At 40.7% G+C, this 25,779-nt stretch overlaps 1 protein-coding gene across 1 annotated transcript in view; it reads left to right on the top strand.

The window, feature by feature from the left end:
• The window catches only part of RELN (reelin), a 451,858-nt gene that overhangs the window by 331,514 nt on the left and 94,565 nt on the right, over positions 1-25,779 (top strand). The window contains exons 23-28 of the mRNA XM_084611658.1: positions 8,545-8,682; positions 10,233-10,419; positions 15,248-15,453; positions 18,321-18,492; positions 18,783-18,983; positions 22,836-23,071. Coding sequence (XP_084467784.1) covers positions 8,545-8,682; positions 10,233-10,419; positions 15,248-15,453; positions 18,321-18,492; positions 18,783-18,983; positions 22,836-23,071 — 1,140 coding nt within the window. The remainder of the gene's footprint in view (positions 1-8,544; positions 8,683-10,232; positions 10,420-15,247; positions 15,454-18,320; positions 18,493-18,782; positions 18,984-22,835; positions 23,072-25,779) is intronic.

A 25,779-nucleotide genomic window follows, 5' to 3' on the forward strand; every position in this document is an offset into this window, starting at 1 on the left:
CTGCTGCTTTAACTACGAGGACTGATCATCTATCAGTTTCTGACAGTTTGAGTAGGCTGCCTCCTTTTGTGCCCAACTCCAGAAGCCGAGATGGAAACCCCTGGAATTATGTTTATCACTGAGATCACAGAGATGGTCCAGAGTCTTCAGGATCAAGTTGTCCAATTGCATCTGGAGAATGCCTTCCTCCACTCACAGATCCCCACAGCCACAGATAACCCCATTACCGTCAGCCATGGTATCTTTGGGACACAGCCCAAAGGTTTCACTGCCAGAAGGATTTGATGGGAACCACCAGAAGTTCTGGTTTTCTTAATCAGTGCTGATTTTATTCCTGATGAGTCCTGCAATGTATCCTGATGATCAGTCCAAGGTGGGGCTTATTATCAATTTATTGACTGGTGAAACCCTGGACTAGAGCTAGCCACTCCTGGAACAGGCCAGCCTGATTCTCAGTCACTTTGACAAGTTCATCCACACCTTCTCTGTAATATTTGATTATCTGAATTGCGCCCATACCATCTAAGCCACACTGCTGTTTCTCCAGCAGGACTGTCAGCCTGTGTCTACCTATGCTGCTCGTTTTCAGCATCTGGTTGCTGACAAGAGTGGAACGTGGTGGCATAGATTCAGCATTTACTCCAGGGTCTGAACGATGACAGGAAAAATGAATTGGTACAGGTCAAACCTCCCATTAGTTTGGATTTGTATATTGAACTGTGCCTCCAGATTAAGAGTAATTTGTTCGAACGATGCCAAGGAAAGAAGAGGTGCACACAACTCCAGCCTCATCCTGTTTCATTCCAGCCATCCCCTTGAGCTGTCCTAGAACTGGAGCCTATGCAGACTGATGTGAAGTGAAGACACCTCACTGATCAGGAGAAGGAGCATTGGCATCAGAACAGCCTTTTGTACTGGGGGGGCCCTACTTTGCCATTGTGTGCCCCTTAAATCCAGACCTTCAGCAGACCCAGGGAAACAATCATGTCCAGCCCCATTAGAGGGTTTGCATCTGGATGTAACCTCACAGTTGAGTTCTCCAACAAAGTCCCCTCTTCTGCCCATATGTGTCTTGGCAGCCATGAACTGTCATCCTCTGCACCTGCAGGTCTTTCTCCGTCTCTGAGGTGAATTGAACCCAGCTTGTGCTAGTGAATTCTGGTGCCTCTAGCAATTTCATGGATACTGGATTCACTAAGGTTAATCAGCTGCCAGTACAAAGGAATCCCACCCCAGATCTAGTGGTAAAGATTGACGGTAGCATGCTGTCCTTTTGTTCAGTTGTCCAATAAACCATGCCCTTCCAGGCTGAAATCCAAGATCACCAAGAGATTCTGCATTTTAATTTAATTAAGTCACCACACTCTCTGACCATGCTCAATATTCCATGGCGCTCAGTGCACGATCCACACATTTTATGAAAGATGCTCAAGCTATGATTTGAGTTGAGCTATTGCCAAAAATCATGTCTAGCTGAGTCCGGGCCAAACAGACCCAGCACTGAGAAACCTACTGCCTTCTGAGACCAGCAGATTAAAGGAGTTAATGGCACATTAATCCCTGCAAAATATCAAGAGTTTGCTGATGTATTTGATAAAAGGAATGCTGATACTTTACTCCCATGTAGACCCTAAAATTGCCCCATCGATCTCCAGTAATGGGCTAAACTTCCATTTGGACAAATTTATTCCTTATCAGAACCAGAAATACCTTGATGCAAATCTTGCAATGATCTTCAGCCATCCATCCATATCTTCTTCTGGGGCCCAATTTTGTTTATGAAAAAAGAAGAATGGCTCCTTGTACCTTTGCATGAACTATCATGCCTTGGACAAAATCACCATCAAAAGCAAGTATGCTTTGTCTTTGATCAGCAAGCTGTTGGAAAGAATCAGTTCCACAAAGGTATTTACCAAGTTCGATCTTTGTGAGGCTTACAGTCTAGTCTTATTTGGAGGGTAACCAATTGAAGACAGCATTGCACACCTGTCACGATAATTTTGACTATCTGGTTATGCCTTTTGGTCTTTCCAATGCCCCAGCCACATTCTAGCTCTTTGTCAAGGACATTTTCAGGGATGTTTTAGGCTAGTTCGTGATGATCTACCTAGATGGCATCTTCATCTTCTCAGAAAGGTGCATGTTTCCTGACCCAGGAATATACAGACCATAAGAACCTGGAGTACCTGCAAACAGGAAAGGCTCTCAACCAGCCTCAGATCTGGTGGTCCTTTTTTTCTCCAGGTTCAATTTCACCATGACCTGTTCCCCAGAATGGAAAACCCAATGCACTGTCCACAAGGGTGAGTAGCTGGACAAGAAAAATATGGCTCCTGAACGTCCCATAGTATTTAAGCTTGCCATTTCATCAGTGTGATGGTGGACAATGGCTTGCTTTCTCATGTGAAGCCCCTCCTACCCCATGATCCATTTGCAGTAAACCTTATTTCAAGTGGTATGACTTAGCTCCTAAACCGAAATTCTCTGTCAAGAATGGAATTCTTATGTTTAAGGACCAGATCTATATCCCCAGTGGTGAACCACATCTAGCAATACTCCAGCTATGCCATGACTCATCCCTGGATGGCCATTTTAGCCACTGGAAAATGTTGAAGCTGGTCTCTTGATATTTCTTGTGTCCAAAATTACATTCATCCATTGAGTCCTACATTGAATCCTGTGATGTCTGTGCTCGAACAAAAAAACCCTGCACCAAACCCATTGGTGCTCTGATTCCACTGCCCGAGGATTACAGTTTGTTTCACACTTCTGGCAGGAATTGTTCAAGTTCCTGAATGTTGAACTGTATAATTTCTCAGTTTATCACTCCCAGACTGATAGGCAGACTGAACGAGTGAACCAAATTCTGGAGCAGTACCTCCATTGCTTTGTGAATTATCATCACCATGGCTGGATTACCCTCCTTCCCTTCACCAAATTTGTGTACAGTAATTCCAACTACTGATCAACCCCCAGACTCATTTTTATGCCAACTGTGGTTTCTACCCTCGGTTTCACTGGTCCATGCCACAAGCCTCCTATGTACCTGCAGCCTCTGACCTAGTCAAACACCATCACTGCATCCAGGAAAAATTGAAAACCCATCTAGATTCAGCCCAAAAAGATTAAAAGTGTTTCGCTGACCTTCATGAGCGAGCAACCCCTCAAATCACAGTTGGGGATAAAATATGGCTCTCAACACAATACCTTGACTCTACTCTGCCTTCAAGGAAGTTGGATTATCGATATCTTAGCCCATTCCGGGTCCTCCAAAAGATCAACCCTGTGGTCTTCAAACTCCAGCTGTCTAAGGTGATGAAAATGCAGCCAGTATTCCATATCTCCTTGCTGAAAAAGCACATCAACAACTCCTTGCCCAGATGAGAACAACCATCACCTCCACCCATCATGGCCCAGGGGCATGAGGAGTACCTGGTGAAGCAAATTTTGGATTCCAAAATTCTCTGAGGAAAGCTCATGCACCTTGTTGATTGGGAGGGTGATGGTCCAGCTGATCGTTTGTGGGAGCCCATTGAAAACATACATGCACCAGATCCACTTTGAGAATTCTATCAATTACACCCTTATAAGCCTGGTCCAAAGACCTCTGGTAGACATCTTTTGAATGGGGGGAGGGGAGGAAATGTAATGGGTTATCTCTGAGCCTGATTAGTACTGTCAGCCTGAACCCAATAAGTGCTGCTGAGCTAATTAGTCATCCCTGAGCCTGATTACCTGAGGTTTCCACATCAACCGGGGCTCAGGCAGTCCACAGGTGCCAGTCTAACCAGGTGACCCAAAAGCCAGGGATATAGGTTCCCAATGAGAGCATCCACTCAGTCTGTTCAATATCACTATCTCGCTGGGAGTATCCCCTGCCACTTTGTGGTTCTGACAGACTGCACCTAATCCTGCACCAGCCTTGTTTCAATCCTATTCTTGATTTCTGCTCTGACTGTGTCTCTGGTCCCCGGCCTGACCACTAGGCCTGACCACTGCTACTTCAACCACTAGGCCTGACCATCCGTTTCTCAGTTTCTGACAAAATGATCAAGCTGTTTTCACATAAGCTCTTTATGGTAAGATTTTGGCCACATTTCTGTTGGTCTAAAAAGTTCAACTCAATACACTTACTACCTGTAAATATGAGAAACAAATCTCATGCCATTGCTAAATGAAAGGACTTCCTTTCAAGTCAATGCACCAAGTTTTAGCCACAACACTCTTTAATAGTTACTGGAGTTGCGGCTATAGCCTAGCACACCATGTTAAGAATAGAGACTATGTATGCACTTCCATTACTCTTGCTCAGTACTCAAACTCCACATTGCAGTTGGCATAAATCCTACTCCACATTCAGAAGCACAAGGCAGGTCACTGAAACAGTTTCATATCCAGGAAGATATGTCTGGAGGAGAGGCTTCTTCTTGTGGGAATGGTCACCTCTGTTTGCAGGCAATGCAGTGGCCCCTATTGGTCTGTCACTGTTGGCAAGTTGCAAAGGATCTCCTGCACAGTCCATTAGTCCCGGCTACAGTGCTGTGCAGTGCATGGCCGGATGCAGCATCTCTGCAGTGCTGCCACATAAAATGTGGATGAACTTTTAAATTCCGCATTCCGTACATTGCACAACACTCTGCACAAAAAGAGATGTAAATTGTTACCAGTGGGTCTGCTGGTCCTGTCACTTGTGCAGAGCAGTTGAGAGCCTGATGGTGTAAAATCTCTTTGCTTCCACCTCTCAGCCCTGTGTGTCATGGTATCCCCGGGCTGTGCACCATGGGCAGCCAATCAGGACAACTGGGGGAAATCAGGAAATGCCTTTTATTCTATACCTTCTAGATTTTTTTGCTACAGGAAACTGTGTCTAGGACTCATGCTTACTACTTACATAATAGAAAACATGCAGTGGAAGTTAGGTGCTTAAATGCCTTTGAAAATGTCCCCCACAGTTTCTAGTGCTGCATAATTGAGTTTTGTGAAGCAATGATCATCGTTTAAAAGCAAGGGAATGTAGAGATAATGCTTCTACTCCAGTAACTTGGAACCACAATATGAGTTAAATAATCTCTCAGTGCATTTAAAAACAGTCTTTTACAAAAAATATTCCTCCTTGTGGTCAGTGGGTTTTTTATTTCTTTGAATGCAATAAGAGCGAATACCGATTGTTATGGTTCTTCTTGTGGAATTACAAATTGTGATCTCAATGAAGTGCAAATGATTAAGGTACCTTGAGGAGCACCATTGTTCAATGAGCTTTAGTGTTCCTTGATATACTTCAATGAATTTTAGAAACACAGTTCTAAAAATTTAAAGGATTTTGGGTGGGGATGGAAGGAGTCAATGGCACATTATCTTCAGGTCACCGGCAAAATAAACAGTAAAAGCTAACTCGGAATGTTTATGGACAGTTGTGTCTGTATGTACTTAGGGAGTCTTTATTCTGTGGATTAAATGAAGTGATAGGCATTAATGGATCATTCATAGCTATTATGATGTAACTTGTCAATACATCATATCCTGAAGGAATATTTAATCTGCAAACCTGCCCAGGTGCTTTAACTCTATATACTGTAAAACTCTCACTATATTTTTGATAAAAAGTAGTTACTGAGAATGGGGGGGGGGAAATGGTTCATTTGGGTGAAAAAGCAGTGCCTACAGCATTAAAGGTGAACAGAAACCTTTAGCTGAAGGCTTTAAACCAAATTCTAACTATCACTTAAATCAGGGGTGGGCAAACTTTTTGGCCCAAGCGCCACATCTGGGTATGGAAATTGTATGGCGGGCCATGAATGCTCATGAAATTGGGCTTTGGGGTGCGGGAGGGGATGAGGGATCTGGCTGGGGGTGCAGGCTCTGGAGTGGGGCCATAAATGAGGAGTTCAGGGTGTGGGAGGGGACTCCAGGCTGGGGGTGCAGGCTCTGAGGTGGGGCTGGGGATGAAGCATTAGGGGGTTCAGGAGATTGCTCCAGGCTGGGACAGAGGGGTTTGGAGTGCGGGAGGAGGATCAGGGCTGGGGCAGGGGGTTGGGGTGGGTAGAGGGTCAGGGGTTCAGGCTCCAGGAGGCACTTACGTCAAGCAGCTCCCAGAAGCAGTGGCATGTCCCCCCTCTGGCTCCTACGTGGAGGAGCAGCCAGGTGGCTCTGCATGCTGCCCTGTCCGCAGGCACTGCCCCTGCAGCTCCCATTGGCCATGGTTCCCGGCCAATGGGAACTGCGGGGTCAGCACTTGGGGTGTGGACAGCGTGTGGAGCCTCCTGGCTGCCCCTACGTGTAAGAGCCAGAGTGGGGACATGCCGCTGCTTCCAGGAGCCACGTGGAGCAGGGCAAATCCCCAATCCTGTTCCCCAGCTGGAGCACTAGAGCAGGGCAAGCCTCAGACCCCATTCCCCAGCAGGAGCTCGAGGGCCGGATAAAAACGTCTGGAGGGTCAGATGTGGCCTCTGGGGCATAGTTTGCCCATCCCTGACTTAAATGCTCAAATAAACTCCCAGAATGTACTAAGATTCCCAAATTTGAATTGTTTAACCTTGTTGCTTTGTTCATTTTTTGAGTATCGGGATACATACACTTCCCCACAAGTGCGTAGACATTTTGATATGTCTGGCTATAGCTCTATCACCTTTAAACATCTTTAAGAAAGTGAGGTCTTCCTATGCAAAAGAAGCCTTCACTTTATTGTTCAGTTGTGGGTGGATTTCTGTGGTTCTCACTATTATATATCAAATCAAAGTAAAAATATGTTAAAACAACATTATTCAGGTTGCAAAGTGAAGCGCACAAAAGTTAAGAAATGCCAAAATTAAGGATGCCTGAGCAATCTTACTTTAGCTCCCTTATGCGTATACATTATGAGACAGTCTTTAATTACATAATCACATATTATTTTTCCACAGATCCCCTGCTTCATTCAGTGTTCACGAAGCACGGTGCTCCACTAATCAGCAGCTATTCAATATTTTGTTTTAGCCTCATTGTTCAATATGTGTCCTCTGTCTTATTTACAGCACACTATTCAGACTCTACTTTGAAGACACAATTGTTAATTTCCTGAGAGACTTTGCTGTGGAGCTCATCAGTATAGTATCCAAGGGCTTCACAAACATTAATTAATTTATTTTCACAAACCCCTCCTCTGAGATGGTGGAATATTAACACCATTTTACAGATTGGGAGCTCAGACACACAGAGATGATGGTAAAATATATCCATTAATTTTGGGTGTCCCATTTGAGATGCCTGGGATCTGACTTTTCAGAGTACTTAGCATCATATAGTACTTTTTATTTTCAAGCACAGCTCTGTGCTCATCACTTCTACAAATCAGGCCCAGGGTCTCAGGCTGTCACCTACAAAATGAGGAACTCTCACTTAGTGGCCACCTGGGAAAAGTTTGGTGTAGTGATTTGCTTAATATTACACAGGAATTCTTTGGCAAAAGTAGGGGCAGAATCCAATTCTCTAGGACAGCATTCAGCCATGAGACCCTCCTTTCTCTCCCTACATTCCCCTGCCTCATTCTCTCCACATCTACCAACTTCAGGAACAAATGAGCTAGGGGTCCTATGGACAACAGCTTGCTTTAACATAATCCTGATTCATCCCCAAGGGAGGTCCATCCTGAGCACTAAATGAGGCAAGGGTCCTGAGGGTAAAAAGGTATATGATCATATTGTTAAAGATGATGTCATACTGCATACATGTATACAGGGGCACAGGCATACTTAATTCTGGCATTTCTTCTTTTTAGCTCTTGACTTTGCAACCTTAGTAACATTCTTTTGATATTTTTTGTTTTCTTTTCTTTTGTTTTAATATGGCCAAAGCTATGTATTTTTCTCTAGCCTTGGTCTCAGAAATGGCTGAAGTGGAGAAGTCTGATTACCAGCACGACAGAAACTACAACCACCACAAAACCTGGGTTATGGGTGGGGAATGTTACACCTTTAACACATGGCATGAAATTACAGGGTTTGGATTTCATTTGAGTGCCTAGCCAACAGGGGGTCATTTAAAAAATATTAAAATAAAAGCAAAAATATATTGTGTAAAACATGTCTGCCTCTAAAAACTGATTAAAATGTCAATAACCAGATCATAAATTCTTGTAATATTGTCTCAACAAAGTGAAACTTTTGTGTACAGTAAAAATGACACAACTGTTAGTGACTGGAAATAACATACAGAAATTCTAGTTTTATGTCTTCTCATGCTCACAGAATGTTACTGAATAGAAGTTTGCTCCTCTTCATGAAGTTTTTAAACTTCATGTTTCTGTTAAGCATAAAGCATTTGAAGCATCTCTGTAACATTCCTCAGAAACGTCATGAATAATTGGATTGTCCCTCATTTTCTCCTGCACATAAGGGTGCTTCTACCTAGAAAATTAGTTTATCAAAATCTATGTTTGGTTGTGTCAATCTCTTACAAGTAGAACTGTAGAACTAGTTTATTCTGTATTTCTGCTTTGTTGCATTCTAGCCTCTTGCAGAGAGTTGTGTAAAGCATTACAAATAAAACAATTTTGTTATTAATTTTCAGGTCCAGTGCTACACGTTTCCGTTGGAGTCAGTGCTACTACACAGTCCAAGATGAATGGGCTTTAGACAACATCTACATTGGACAGCAATGTTCAAATATGTGTAATGGACACGGCTGGTGCGACCATGGCATATGCAGGTATTGCACGTTTCCCAGTTCCTCTGGAAATGGTGACTCTGAATGCTGCTGGGATTTTATGTATTGTGTTATAAGGATGTTAGGTCACCTAGAGTTTTGGAGATGTATCTTTCAATCGTTTAAAATCTAAATAAATAAATGAAATAATGTGTTTGTTAAACCATTATGGCCAGAACAAAAGCCAACAAGTGCTCCAGTCCCCAAAAGCAAAGCAGGCATATACCTGGTGGATCCAGGCTGTGGAGGGATCCGTCAGTGGTGTAAGGACCATTATAACTGCATCTACTCCAGCATCACCATCCTGTCCCAGGCATAGGGGATATGACCAGGGCACTGCTGTGACCAGCTGATCCCATATTGTCAGAGTGGACCCCGGGTGGGTACTATTTGGCAGCCAGGATCACACTGAGCTGTCTTTAGGCTTCTGTGACTTACACCAGGGACTTGGCTAGTGTCTACTGGCCTCAAGATCATCTAGATACCACAGTGATTGGCATGTTTTAAAATAGCTAGAGAGAGAAGATATGATGGTATTTTTAAAAATTATGTAGGTGGTGGATATAGAAAAAACATAACCAATTAATGTTTATCTGCATTGTAAAAACATAGAAAAGTATAGTCGACTAACAAATTTCAAGACCACTTGGACACTGCAAAGTGGTGCTCCACGTCATGGCCAGAACTTCACAGGGACAGCAGGGATACAACTAAGATCCATCTACACCAAAAGTAAATACTCCTGCCATGTGAGCAGGAAGAAAATCTCTGATAGTTGTTAATATTCTAGAACCTAAGACGCAGAGTTGAGCTGTGGTACATGTCCACACAAGATAGGTCATTACAGGAGAGATTTTCTAAATCACAAATGCACGTTAGTAACCCAAATGCCATTGACTTTCTCTCCCCATGGTATCATTCATTTACCTTCCATCCCAAAAGAGTGTTTTGACTAAATAAATGCAGGTATAACTAACCACTAAAATGTAACCATCTTTGGTGGAAGAGAGACAGCAACACTACGTAACTGTAAGTGGAGGGGAAGTTTTGATCATCGTCACTAGGACAAACCCCTGTTCTTAAATATCCCATAAAACTTTTTGTAAGGACAGATTTTTAACAGTTCATGGTCCCTTCTGTGAGTGGACAACTTGTATATGCTCCAATTGCAGTTTGCTAATACACCCTCCAGTTTGCACACTCATATGTAGGAGTGTGCCCAGGCAAATCAGGGATTGTGGAATACACAGGTCGGAAGATGTACAGAAGTGTGCAGGCCTGTTTGGAAATTTGGCCCTTAATACCCCTGGGAACAGAATAGCCATTACGTTTTTGTCTGATTAAAAAGATCTACATACATAGTAGCTTCTGTGTATCTGTTTCAGAAGGGCTGAACTGACCACGCCAGGACCTGAACTTGTGATTCCAGGGAGTCTGATTATTTCACATCTAACTTAGAAGGGCTGCTGCATTGTTTTAAAGTAATTGTGGATAACATCAAGTAGAATATGTATGTATCTTTAGGAGCCTGGTGTCTTTATGCTTCTCTCCAGGTGTGATCCAGGGTATCAGGGCACTGAATGTCACCCTGAGACTTCCTTCCCTTCAACTGTAATGTCTGATTTTGAGAACCCAAATGGTTTGAAGACTGAATGGCAGGAAGTTATTGGGGGAGAAATTGTAAAACCTGAACAAGGCTGTGGGGTCATTTCTTCTGGATCATCACTCTATTTCAACAAGGTACACCCAAGAGTTGGGTAAATTAGAAACACTTTACATATATCTTTAAATGGAACCTAATATGGTTGTACGGCAACAAAGAAGGAGATTGGTGGTGTGTGTTAGAAAGTGATACAAGAGTAGATGACATGCAGTACGTAAATGCAAATTAGACAAAAATATGGATACATGTGCAGAACAAAGCCAAGTTAGTCTTTTTACAGACAAAAAGGATTGGGAATGCAGACATTGATTGTTCACCTAAGAAATACCATGTGTAATGGGAGGAACTAAAGGATCAGTGATGTACCTGAGAAATTTGCATATTAATCCTGCTATTGTTTATAATAGGATTTGTATATATGCTGTATATTCTTTCAAGTAACTTACAACTCCCATTAGTGACTATTCTTTCATTCTTTTTCCTAAACAAGGGCAGTAGTCTTTCTTTCAGAGGCTAGTTCTTTCCCTACACCCTCAAGGCATGCAACTTTTTGTGAAGTCAAAGAACTGGAGCTGGTGAAAATACAGATATGTTACTCCTCCAGCTTTCTGGAAAATGCTTGGTTAGCTCTTATCAGATGCTTTGTTTGCATGACTCAGTTGGCTCACTCACACACAAAAATAACATGAAACAAAGAGAAAATTAGGAAATCTGCAGATCAATAATATGTAATCAGATGAAAGCAAAAAGATACTTTTATAACCAAATGTAAGATTAGGAGAACAGCTTTGTGGTCACAGATCTACTTTTCTTCTTACATTGCTGTAATATCTAATTTTAATTACAGAAAGGAAAACTATACGCATAGTTATGTGGTTTCCTTTTACGAGCCTGATCCAATTGCCACTGCAGACACTATAAGTTGGATCAGACCCAGAGGAATAAGCTAATATGTTAAGCTGTGTAATTGTATGTTGTTTATCTCATTTACAAAAATCTATCCCATCAAATAATTTTCAGAACTCCTATATACTTGCAGGGGTGCTGGAACAATTTTTATAATGGGGATGCTGAGAGCCATTGAACCAAAGTGTAAACCCTGTATATAATGGAAACCACTTCAAGCCAGGGGGTGTGGCAGCACCCCCAGTACTCCCAGTTCTAGCACCTATGTATATGTGTACAGCCAAGTCTCCTGGAAATGCAATGCAGTACTGAAAATTTCATAATAGACCAATCAGTATAACTAGCTAATTGTGATAATTGGATTTTTTATATAATTGTCTTCTCTATTAGATGTTCCTCCTTCTGGCTCATTTTCTCAAGCCAAGTTTCTCAAAGTAATTTGCTAAATTAGAATTAACCTGCTATGATCTGGGGTTCTCTTTTATTATTTTTCTTCTTATTTCTGCTTAGGAAGGGTGAAAATCTCATTTAGAAATTCTTGGCTTCTTTCTATTGATCTCTAAGGGTTAGGTTAGCATTTATTTTTTCAGTAGCAGCAGTCTGAGTGCCATAATTGAAGGTGACTTATTTAATTTGTGTTTAGATGTTCTGTGTTCAATGCGCCTCGCTGCCATGGTGATAGATGTTATAATAAATTATTTGTAATCATTGGCTGACATTTGTGTGTTGTTTTTAGAGCACATACACATGTGTTGCTATTTCTTTGTATTTGTTCAAATAGCCACTTTGTATTTGAACTTCTAATGTTTACTGCCATTATCAGTCTCTCATTTCTGGATTAATTTTGGCTTTGTTCTGCTGACTCCTTGTTTATCTTTTATATCTCATTTTAATCAGTTGTAGGCATGTTTTCATCATGGAACTCTTTCAATTAGTCCCTTGCATTTCCTTTGTGACGTTGCGTAACTGAAGGCCTGTTTTAATTAACCTAATTCTGTAGCTGATTATTCTATTGGTAGAATGGATTTTATGTTATATGTATGAGAAGTACAGCAAACCTATCTGAAATAGTATCTCAGTTCTTCACATGAAGCTTGATTCACCCCTTCTAGTTCAGGGGATGACGTACATTGCGCACAGACCCTGAGCTTTCAAGAATGAATACCCACTTCCTCAGATGTGTGTAGTGGAAATTTCTAGAGGCAGGTATAAATATGCAAACAAGAATCAGGCTAGGGATAATGAGGTTAGTTCAATCAGGGAGGATGAGGCCCTCTTTTAGCAGCTGAGGTGTGAACAACAAGAGAGGGGAAACTGCTTTTGTAGTTGGCGAGCCGTTCACAGTCTTTGTTTAATCCTGAGCTGATGGTGTCAAATTTGCAAATGAACAGAAGCTCAGCAGTTTCTCTTTGAAGTCTGGTCCTGAAGTTTTTTTGCTGCAGGATGGCTACCTTTAAATCTGCTATTGTGTGTCCAGGGAGATAGAAGTGTTCTCCTACAGGTTTTTGTATATTGCCATTCCTAATATCTGATTTATGTCCATTTATCCTTTTACGTAGGGACTGTCCAATTTGGCGGATGTACATAGCAGAGGGGCATTGCTGGCAAATATTACATTGGTGGACATGCAGGTGAATGAACCGGTGATGGTGTGGCTGATCTGGTTAGGTCCTGTGATGGTGTCGCTGGTATAGATATGTGGGCAGAGTTGGCATTGAGGTTTGTTGCATGGATTGGTTCCTGAGTTAGAGTTACTATGGTGTGGTGTGTAGTTGCTGGTAAGAATATGCTTCAGGTTGGCGGGTTGTCTGTGGGTGAGGTCTGGCCTGCCTCCCAAGGCCTGTGAAAGTGAGGGATCATTGTCCAGGATGAGTTGTAGATCACTGATGATGCATTAGAGAGGTTTTAGCTGAAGACTGTATGTGATGGCCAGTGGAGTTCTGTTGGTTTCTTTCTTGGGCTTGTCTTGCAGCAGGAGGCTTCTGGGTACACATCTGGCTCTGTTGATCTGTTTCCTTATTTCCTCATGTGGGTATCGTAGTTTTGAGAATGCTTGGTGAAGATCTTGTAGGTGTTGGTCTCTGTCTGAGGGGTTGGAGCAAATGCGGTTGTACCTCAGCGCTTGGCTGTAGACAATGGATCGTGTGGTGTGTCCAGAATGGAAGCTGGAGGCATGAAGGTAGGCATAGCAGTCAGTGGGTTTTTGGTGTAGGATGTTAACATGACCGTCACTTATTTGCACCGTGGTGTCTAGGAAGTGGACCTCCCGTGTAGATTGGTCCAGGCTGAGGTTGATGGTGGGGTGGAAGCTATTGAAATCGTGGTGGAATTCTTCCAGGGTTTCCTTCCCATAGGTCCAGATGATGATGTCATCAATGTAGCATAGGTAGAGAAGGGGCGTGAGTGGACGAGAGCTGAGGAAGCATCATTCCAGGTCAGCCATAAAAATGTTGGCATATTGTGGAGCCATGCAGGTGCCCATAGCAGTGCCACTGGTCTGGAGGTATATATTGTCACCACATTTGAAATAACTGTGCGTGAGGATAAAGTCACAGAGCTCAGCAACCAGTTGTGCTGTGGCATCATCAGGGATACTGTTCCTGACAGCTTGTATTCCATCTGTGTGTGGGACGTTTGTGTAGAGAGCCTCTACATCCATGGTGGCTAGGATGGTGTTTTCTGGAAGATCACCAATGCATTGAAGTTTTCTCAGGAAATCAGTGGTGTCACGGAGATAGCTGGGAGTACTGGTGGCATAGGGTCTGAGTAGAGAGTCCACATATCTGGACAGTCCTTCAGTGAGAGTGCCGATGCCCAAGATGATGGGGCGTCCAGGATTTCCGGGTTTGTGGATCTTGGGTAGTAGATAGAATAACCCCAGTCGGGGCTTTAAGGGTATGTTGATTTGTTCTTGTGTTAGTATAGGGAGCGTCCTGAGTAGATGGTGCAGTTTCTTAGTGTATTCCTCAGTGGGATCTGAGGAAAGTGGCCTGTAGAATTTGGTATTGGAGAGTTGTCTGGCAGCCTCCTTTTGGTAGTCAGACCAGTTCATGATAACAACAGCACCTCCTTTATCAGCCTCTTTGATTATAACGTCAGGGTTGTTTATGAGGCTGTGGATGGCACTGCGTTCTGCACGAATTAGGTTATGAGGCATGCAATGTTGTTTTTCCACAATTTCTGCCTGTGCACATCAGCGGAAGCATCCTATGTATAGGTCCAGACTGTCATTTCCACTACACGCGTCCGACAAAGTGGGTATTCACCCACGAAAGCTTATGCTCCAATACGTCTGTTAGTCTATAAGGTGTTACAGGACTCTTTGCCACTTTTACAGATCCAGACTAACACGGCTACCCCTCTAATACTTGACGGACTCTGAGTTATCCAGGACTGGTACACCCTCAGAAGAGTGTGTGTTTACATGTCTTCCCCCCTCAGAGGTTCAGCTTGATCAGGACAGCTTTCAATTCCAGCTCAGTCACTGAAGGAAGTTGCCATGGAGGCTCCCAGGGAAATATCAGCCCTTCCCTCCACCCTGGCTATGCTCCCTCCCTGGCTAGCATAATCCAATTTTGGTACCATGCTAGCCAGTTTTGGACCCCACAGCAGAGTTGCTGTTGCAGTCATCTTACCCCACCACCTCCTCATTCCAGGTAGACTTTCCTCATGTGAGGGCTCCATATTATGTCAGAAAAGCTTATATATCTCAAGGCGAAACAATATCACTGGGTTTTAATTTAATTTTGTGAGGATCAAGGGATTTTTTACATATTAAAAAAAGTTTTAAAGTCAATAAAATCTGCAATTGGCTGCAGAATTTCAAGAACTTAATTTGGTTCATAAATCAATTTACAAAAGATTATTGCTCTAGACATGTACATAATTTTCCATATACAACTGTGTTTGACATTTAGACATTTTCAGTAAAAGTGTCTTAGCGGGATGATTAACAATCTGAGTATATTTATTTTCTTTTCATGTGCCTCTGTACTACAGGACGGAAAAAGGCAATTGATGAGCTGGGATTTGGACACCACCTGGGCAGATTTCATCCAGTTTTACATTCAGATAGGTGGGGAGAGCTCTTCATGCAATAAACCAGACAACAGAGAGGAAGGTGTGCTGTTGCAGTACAGCAACAATGGAGGTATCACTTGGCACCTACTCGCAGAAATGTACTTCTCTGACTTCAGCAAACCTAGGTAAGATATTGGTTCAAACTAAAGCCATATCATATAAGACTTTTTAAAAAATCTCTCTCTCAATTTATTAAAAGGCAAAACAAAAACACTGTAAGTCATAATGCGTAAAATCCATTACAAGAAAACTCTTCCAGGCTTCAATAGTAAAGTACTTTGACTAGGAATGGAAAAAATCTAATAAAGATGGACCGTAAAGAAAAACTAGTGAAAAATAAAAGTGTCCAATTATTCAATCCAATGTGCAACATGACCAGATCACTACTAATACATATACAAAATTAACAGAAAAATATAGAACTTGTCCAAAATGAGGTGCAGAAATTTGTTGTTTCCTTTTATCTCTGGTTTCAGCTCTGATGAATATGTATTGATATTACATGCAAAAAACTACATTAAAAGAACATTAAAGATGCAAAGTTAAACACTCCAAAATTAGGAAATGCCAGAATTCAGGTTACTTTAATTACATCTATCTATCTTAGGTACTTATTTTGCTTCTGTTACCGTAATAACTCTTCACAGTCTTTAATGTATTTAGCTTCACAACACCCTTGTGAGGTAGGTAAATACAATTATCCCATTTTTATAGATGGTAAACTGAGGCACGGAAGAATTGAGGGTAAAATTTTCAAATGCACCTAAGTAACTTAGGACTAGAACTGGTCAAGAATTTTTGTCAGAATCATTTTTCCATGGAAAATGCCCTTTTTGCGAAATTGAAAATTTCCATGGGAAAATTTTAATTTTGCTTAAAATTTTTCATTTTCCATAGAAAATGTCAAAATGACGGCTCCCCAGCTGCTCGCCTGGAAGGCTCTTATCAAAGCCTTCCAGAAGGACTGCGAGGCTGAGTGCCATGACTCTGCCTCCCTGGCTCCAAGAGATAGTGGTGAGAGGCAGAAAGGCTGAGTGCTTCATGCACTCTACTCCTCTGGCTCTGGAGCTGGAGAGTAGCTGACCACCCTGGCTTGTCTGCCACTCTGGCAGTTGGGCTGGAAGACTCTTGTCAATCTCACTACAGTGAAAACAAGAGCCAACAAGGTGGGCAACAAGGAAGCCAAAAGTTCCCATGAAAAATGTTACCGTTTTGACTTTTTGTCATGATTCAGGGTGAAAATTTTTTTAAAAAATGCAAAATTTTGCATGGGAAGGGATTTCCATTTCCCAGCCAGCTCTGCTTAGGTTTCAGGTTCTGGAGAGGAATGTTCTCTAGTAGTTATATGCACTTCTGCCCCTGTATTCTCTCCTCCATCCCATCTGTCCCCTTCTGGCCCAGTCACCTCCTACCAACCTCTGCTCCTTTACATTCAAGTCAGGTTGCTTCTTCCTTCTTCTCCATGCTTCCTGGGCAATAGCAAAGGGAGCTCTGAGTCTCACCACTGTCCAATCTGGTGCCTGGTGCCACAGCAGCCCATAGCAGGCAGGAGGAGCAGTTGCAGGGAAAGACCTAGTTGGCACGTGCTCAGTGCAGAGGGAATGTACAGAGAATTTAGCTACCAGCCTCTTGCAAACCTCTACTGAGCAATTTTGAACGGTGACTTTCAAAGTGTTATAAGTCAGCAAAATGTAGTTGGATTTTCAAACATCCCTCTGATTCTTGGCTTCTCTGACCTGTTGCCAAATTTCAAGTTCCTGCTCCAAAGCATGGACGTGTTAGAGCTGCTCATTGAAATAGTTATAAGGATATTTAACATATGCAAAAATGTATTTCCCTAACCTCATTCTCAGAAATGGCTGAACCATTTTTTGCTGAAATTTCCCTCAAAAAGTTCAGTTTGAGGCAGTCACCCAGCATGGAAAATTTCAGTCTGAATGGTTAAAGTTTAGCAAAGTTATATGCACCTGAAAATTGGGTCTTATAATGGAAAATGTAGGGCAACCTTAACTATAGGCATCACAACCAGCTCCACCTGCAATGTTACAAATAGTTAATATGGAAGGATAGATGAAATTTCAATTATATCAGTACGTTACTCTGATAACCCTATTTCGGTCATATGACATCAAGTATTATTGTTTTATTACTTATTTTATCGACATTTATACCTGCTATCACCATAGAAGTTAGGGGCTTACTAATAACAAAGACGCAATAAATTACAAAACACCCACAATGGGTAATGTATGGGAGGATTTCCTGAGTTGTCAAAAGAGAGACCATTAAAACTTATTTCTAATTTAGATTTCAATTAATGTGTTAAAAATAACTCACAAAATAGGATTCATTCCTTTAATATGTACTAAACAGAGAACATTTGAAAATCCTGTTGTATTCAATGAAGAACCAGCCAAAATGTGTATCCTGATTAATTAGTTCAAAGTATGACATTGTTTGGACTAAAGTAGTCTATGTTTACCCATAAGACATACTTCTAATATGTCCAAGACAATGATACTTAATGAAGTTTATTCAAATAGAACATAAAATAACTCTTTGTGTTACTGTTATTCTTATTCCTATACGTATCAGAAAGATACTTGGTGTAAGGATGTCACCAAAAAGAGAATGCCTGATTTGATGAAATGGTCTTCTGATATTGCTATGGAGAATTGTTATGAAACAGAATCCTGCTTTCAATGATAGCTTTCTAAATTATTGTTATTTATTGTTTTTATTACAATAGCTTCTTACAAGCCCTTCTGAGATCAAGGCCCCCTTGTGCTAGGCAAGACAGACAAAGGATGTATCATTATCCCCATTTTACAGATGGGGAGCTGATATCCAAGGATTTGGAAGATTTCTAATGATTCCCACCTGTAAAACAGATTTTACCTTTTCTGGCCTCCACCGTCTGGTCTACAGTGTTTCATATGTCTCTTTAAGAACTGAGTGTTCTATAAAGTTCTGCTAAAATCTTGTCTTTTAGATTTGTCTATCTTGAGCTTCCGGCTGCTGCAAAGACTCCTTGTACTAGATTCCGCTGGTGGCAGCCAGTATTTTCGGGGGAAGGCTATGACCAATGGGCCATTGATGATATCATCATTTTGTCAGAAAAGCAGAAGCAGATCATTCCTGTCATTAACCCAACTTTACCACAGGTAATAAGCAATGCCGGTAAATAGGTACCTTAATGAAGCAGGAGATTTAATAGAGTTTTCTTGGAATTTACTGATTGCTTTTAAAGAAAACTGAAGTATTTGCAGGTATATCCTTGTCTGTCTAGGTACTTGTATAATCCTTCTCATAATAGATAGCACCTATAGATAGCACCTATCCTGGTGCTAAATGATTTACATGCATCAAGATAGAAAAGAGTGTTTAAAAGTTATTTCATTGTTATTCCATACAGTGTGGTGGTGATGTTTGATGTCTCTTTCATTTCTGCCAGAACTTTTATGAGAAGCCAGCATTTGATTACCCTATGAACCAGCTCAGTGTGTGGCTGATGTTGGCTAATGAAGGGATGACCAAAAATGAAAGTTTCTGTTCTGCCACCCCATCAGCAATGATATTTGGTAAATCAGATGGAGATCGATTTGCTGTGACTCGGGATTTAACACTGAAACCTGGATATGTCCTGCAGTTCAAGGTATTCTTTTATTTCAGATCTCTCCAATTGAGGTTGAGGTGTAGTGGGTTGATCCTGCAACCCTTTCTCATGTAAATATCTCTTACTCACCCAAGCAATCGTAGTGATCTTAACAGGACTGCTCATATGAGTAAGAACTACTTGTGAGATTAAAGGTTGCAAAACATCCTTCCCATTTCTGCCTGTGTAAAAGATGCAGAGGACATAAGTATGTTGTTGTACTCTATTAACAAGACCCTGCTTTCTGAAAGAAAAGGATAACAACCATAGAACAGGAAAGCTTTGTCTGTTTCACCAAAATAAATTTTAAAAATTTGTTATATCTTAATAAGCCTCTGAAGTGATTACTTGAAATGACTGTCATTATATTCCATTCAGTATCAGGAAATGCTACTGCAGTGGGGTATGGAAAGAGAATGTATCCCATTTGGTACCCAGTGACTACAAAGCTTCCAAGTGGCATGAGTACATTTTTTTATACTTGAAAGTATTTAAGAATTTACAAGCTGTTCTATACTCCAATGTGGGTTTTTCAAATAATTTACTTTTATTGTGGCAGTGAATATAGGCTCCAATTAGTATTCTCTTCTTTAAAGGGCTTACAAAATTGTCTTTGCTGTGACAGTACATCAGAATATAAACTCAAAAGGAAGTGTATTTGCTTTGACAAGCTGTTGTTTCTGAACCCTAATCAAAATTTTATTGAGTTTATAATGAAATCCCATTGGTGAATTCTGGGGGTCGGTTGCAATGCAATTTTAATGAGCTAGCCACAAATACATGGTCCTTACATAATTGGTGGATACAGATACTGAATAATTTACAAACAGAATTATTAAAGAGATCAGATGTTTACAGGCAGCTTTTCAATATAATTCCCACAGTTATATAAATAGGAAAGTTGGCTAGAATAAGGAAATTTGTAAAATAATCTCATCCCATTTAGAAGTTCTGTGATAAAATGCTATACCATCTGAGGACTACAGTACATTACATAAATCAGTGTCCGTTGTGTTATGCCTCAGACTATTTTGTAAAACAAAAAACACTTAAATATGTAAATACAATTTCACCAGAATAATATGCTAATCACATTTTGACACTTTTTCTACTTGAGTGACAAAATCATTGTTCTGTAGGTGTTATACTCAGCAGGGATCCAAGCATGATGTGTAGTCTAAATAAAGCAGACTTACTATTTAAAATGCTTTCCATCCTTGAAACTTTTAGCAAAGTAACATAAACTAAGAAACAAAAAAAGTCTCTGTTGAAGCAGTAATACCTCTTCCTTTTATGTGTGTATAGATTAGGAAATCAATTAAGTAGGTGATTAACTTCAACCTGCTTACGTTCCATTGCTATGCTTTACTTGAATCATATGTTTAAGTGCTTTCCGGAATCAGGTCTTAAATGTTGTGTTTTACACAGTATTAAAATTAACCATAGAAGCTACTCGTGTTCTTTTTCTAATAAAGGAAATAGAGACAGTAATAATTACAGTCTGGATGTGGTATGTATTACTACCTGCTTCCAGTAGATTGTCAGGCATTTGCAGTGGAGTGTTAAAAGTAAGATGAGCACTCCGTCATAGACTTTGCTTAGATTGGGCCCAGTGGTTTTAAGTGTCTGTGATCACTTGTAGTCCAAAAGTTATTGATATATAGGTAAAATTGTACGTCTTCCCCCCATGCATAATAATTATACATCCTTGTGAAATAGCTGAGCGATTTCTGCTTAGCATAATTCAACCTTTCTTTCTTTTTGGATTTAGTATTTTTTGCTCTAGCAAAAATTAGAAACCTATTCTCTCCATTGCCATCACCTATGAATGGTCGGGATAGAATTGGTGAGATAATGAAACATCTTATTTAGGCATAACTTCCTTATTGCATAAGCACATAGAATATAATAGAGAACCATATCCCTTCTATAGAATTCTATGTAGGATGGTTCACAGATCTACAGAAGGGCTAGCATTTTCTGTTTTATAGGCTTTAGAGTAATTTCTGCAGAACCCTATTAATTTTATCCCTGTGAAATTTTATAGGACTTTTCTATATGGCCTTATTTGACAAAAATGGCAACATTTCACAGACATTTTTTCTTGCAATGAATAATTTAACTAGCTATAGCTGGGAACGCCTCTTCTTGAGAACTACTTTGTTGCGAAAGGTCCTTCTGTTCCATCTTTGGCATGTTCTAGAGGTCTCCCACCCTCCACCTATTATTTTGGAAGGAGAGGTGAGGTTCATACAACACCTTCCTTCCTGTCCCTGACTGACCTCCGGAATGAAACTCCTCTCCATTAGTTCCCCAACATCCCCATTGCCATTGTATTGCACAGGCTTTACAGAGGAAGTACTTTATAAAACAGGGAGTGTTCTTTGTAACTGAGGTGCCTGGAGAACTTGTGGCATTTCCATTGTCAATACCAGTATAGGGGATAATTTTGCCTAGTAAACCCAAGCACAGTCACATTTATCATAATTTGTCATAAATGTTTTGGCATTGTCATGTAGAATTTCTATAGGTCAATAATGAAAGCTAATATGAGTTTTTCCAATATTACACTTGTAATAATTTGAAAACTGAAAGTGGTAGTTGAAATTTGTCTAATGCACGTTCTTATTTCACATGAACTGGTGGCGCTGTTTCAGTTTAATCAAGCTGCTTATATATTGAGGACTGATCCTACACCTCTTGCTCACATACATAATCCATCTGGAATCAATGGACTAGACTGTGGCATGTGGCTGTATCCCTGAGCATTGGGTGGTATTTGGACCGTTTGGAAGGATTGTGTCTCAGGGGACGCAAATCCTGCTGGTGCTTCCAGAAGTGCAAGTGGAATGTGCAGGCTGCATTAACCTACAGTATATTCTCCTCTCTGTGGCCAGCTATGCAGAGAGATTATGACTATCCTAGCCTCTTGCATAGGGTAAGGAAGGTTTCTTGCACCTTTCCCACCTATCCACTTGCACAAGGGTCATGGACAATCAGGCCTGAGATGATTCATGTGAATAAAGGATCCAGAATACGCCTTTTATGAAGAAGAAGAAGGATACAGTGACTTTCAGTGTGCATTCTTTTCTATTCTGTAAAGGTTCTTATACCAACTCTTGCAATTTGATTGCAAATCTCATGATATTTGGTGGTGTTCTTTCAATTCCATCAACTGGAGTCATGGATTTATGTAAAAATATTATGATTTTTAAACCAATCTCATAATTTTTTGGAGCCCGATGCGTGATTTTTGAATGTTTGGGATTGGTAATATTGTTGTACTGCCTTCGTCATCATAAGATATGTAATATGTACTCTTCAGCCTGACTCAGTGCTACAACTTGTTTAAGGACTTCTAAGAACCTATGCTTTCATTTATAAGAGAGAGGAATAGAACACAAGCAACAGAATACTAGTCCAATAATACTTGCTGTCTGTGTCCTTTATTGCAGAAATACAAATACAGTGTTATACCTAATATGTATTATGTGCATAAAATCCACTTTCAAGCATCACATTTTATGTGCCCAGCAACCTCAACAAAGATGCAGCAAAGATTTTTATTGAGGAATGCCTCATGTATGAAATAGATCCCAAAACATACCGGTCTCTGATTGTCTTTAAATTTGTTAGTCTCTAAGGTGCCACAAGTACTCCTGTTCTTTTTGCGGATACAGACTAACACAGCTGCTACTCTGAAACCTGATTGTCTTTGGGTTTCTATATTTGATAGGAACTCTGCCTCACAAATTTTAAAATTACAGATTAGGTGCAGTTGATAATCAAAAACAAAACTGCAGGTCACTACACCTCATCAACTCTACTCTGCTTTTATCATATTTCTTACAGCTGAACATCGGTTGCACTAATCAGTACAGTAGTTCTGCTCCAGTTCTCCTTCAATATTCCCATGATGCTGGCCTGTTCTGGTCACTTGTGAAAGACGGCTGTTATCCTGCATCTCCTGGAATCAAAGGATGTGAAGGAAATTCCCGAGAGCTGAGTGAGCCATCCATGTATTACACAGGAGACTTTGAGGAGTGGACAAGAATTACTATTATCATTCCAAGATCTCTTGCAGCCAGGTACTGTAGGTCTTTAATTCTGTGAAATATATTATGCAGTAGAACCTCAGAGTTATGAACACCTCGGGAATGGAGGTTGTTCGTAACTGTGAACAAAATGTTATGGTTGTTCTTTCAACCCAACATTGACTTAATACAGCTTTGAAACTTTACTATGCAGAAGAAAAATGCTGCTTTTAACCATCTTAAGGTAAATGAAACGAGCACAGAAACAGTTTTCTTACCTTGTCAAATCTTTTTTTAAAACTTTTCCTTTTAGTAGTTTACATTTAACGCAGTACTGTACAGTATTCGCTTTTTTGGTTGTTGTTGTTTTTTGGTCTCTGCTGCCTGATTGCATACTTCCTGTTCCAAATGAGGTGTGTGGTTGATTGGTCAATTGTAACTCTGGTGTTCGTAACTCTGAGGTTCTACTGTACATGTGAATTTGACTTCTGTACTTTGAGCCAATACTAGTAAGATTTAGCATACTACCAAACCAAACCACGTGATCCAGAAAGAATATATTAATTTCTCATACAAAACAGGGCAAAGCTTTTCATTTTAAAGGTGTCAGAACAGTCTATAAAATTAAATTACAAGGCAACAGGCAACGATAATAAAAAACACATTTTAATTTGACATAAATCTCTTCATCATAGTGCTACCTTTCTTAACGCTTATCAATTAGGTCAGAAACACCAGCAAGAGCGTGATAGGTCACATGAATCAAATAAGGTGTCTCAACAGGATTAGCTTTGCAAACAGTTGCTACTGGATGAAGAAAAAAACAGAAGGGTATTTGAGCTGCTATGTCATGCACCATGTCATCGGATAATAGTGAGCATTATAAAGACTCCTCTGTGGAGTAGTGCCAAGCAGTCAAATTGTATTCACAGCCAGAAAACCCCAAAACAAAAGAGGTAACTTTATCAGATGGCTTTAAGTCTAAGTTATAGTCCATTGCAAATGCAGGTGAAAATCAGCTCTCTTAGATTTTTCAGTAGCTCCCATCAGTCACACTACCCACATATAAACTTGATGAGTGATCTATATAAATGAGAAAACCTCAAAGGTTTAGAAAGATTCTAATAAGCCCAAAAAGTGAGAGCCTTGTCTGAATCCTACTTGACCTTATTTGGATTTTCTCATTTCCATTTCCAGCCTTTTCACATCCTCAGATAAAAACTCTGAAGTCTGGCATACCCCTATTTTTCCACATAGAAATATCTCTCCTGCTTCTCTCGAAACCTACCATGCAATTATACACCTGTCTGTCCATATACCACCCACCAACTGAGATCGCCTGCTCTCTTGTCTAACTCTCTCTCAGTGCAGCCATGCTATTGCTATCTGCAGTTTTCTGCCCTGTCAGACTGTCAGTCGCTCCTTATGCTTCTCCCACTGCAAAGATTTACCGTACATGGCATGTTGTGTAGCAGAGGGAGTCTGTGTCTTTACTGTGAGGAGTCGAATTATCAGTGTACCGTAACAAGTTTTTTCAGTAATTAGCCAATAAAAGCAGATGCCAAGTCACACAAATCTGACACTAGCTGTTTTGATTTACTCAAAACAAGCAGTACAGAATCAATAGCAGCAATCTGTTTGGCATTATGTTCAGTAGCATGATCAGGGGAAAAAACAGCACAACTGAAAGAAAAAAGTTACCACCAGTATCATAAATTCAGCAGATTAACATTACAGATGGGACAGTATTATGTGGCTCCTAACGTGTCAACATTGCATTGGTTATGTACCAATTGGGAGTTCCTTCTGGGGTTATTTCTGGAATATGCTGTGTGGTTAGTTGGTGGAATGTGATGGAGAGCTGACAATTAACTTAAAATATGCCTGTTGTTCCTCAAGAGGTCATGGATAGTAGAAAAAAACAATAGATACATTAGAAAGGGTAAAAAGGATGGTCATGTTGCTAATGCACTGAAGTAGGAATCAAGAGATCTTGATTCAGTTCCTAGCTCTGCCAAAGACTTCCTGTGTGACCTTGGGTAAATCAGTTAACCTCTGATCCCTGTGGACATTACTCACAGCTTACCTATCCTTTCCAAGCCAGCTTCCAGTCCTATAGGTGAGTCAGGAACTTGGAATGGTTCACATCATGAGCACATTTTGGATGTTAGAACTAGCTGGGGCCAGCATCAGACAGGAGACAAATCAATCTGGAAACCTTCCTGATCCTTTAACTAGCAACTGTAAAACCACTGACAAGGCAAATTCCCAGATGTCATCCTCCTACAAATTGATCATTATTATAAGCATTAAAAGAAGATTTCTTTTTCTATATAGACACCTTTTTCATTGACGAATTTCTTGAGTAATGGGCCAGACCCTGGGCTGGTGTAAATTAGTATAGGTCCACTGAAGTTAATGGAAGTGTGCCAATTTACACTGGTTGAGGATCTGGCCCACTGTTTCTAAAGAATAGTTTTTTGGCCATAATATGATCCAGGACTAAGACACTTACTGTTCTGTTTCTTGCTTACAGACAGCCCCCCAACCTGAAGCAAATACTCACCAGCAACCACACACCACACAACAGAACCACTAACCCAAGAACCTGTCCTTGCAACAAAGCCCGTTGCCAACTATGTCCACATATCTATTCAGGGGACACCATCATAGGGCCTAATCACATCAGCCACACTATCAGAGGCTCGTTCACCTGCACATCTACCAATGTGATATATGCCAGCATGTGCCAGCAATGCCCC

This window comes from Lepidochelys olivacea (genome assembly GCF_965140295.1).
Source record: "Lepidochelys olivacea isolate rLepOli2 genome assembly, chromosome: 1".
Lineage (NCBI taxonomy): Eukaryota > Metazoa > Chordata > Testudines > Cheloniidae > Lepidochelys > Lepidochelys olivacea.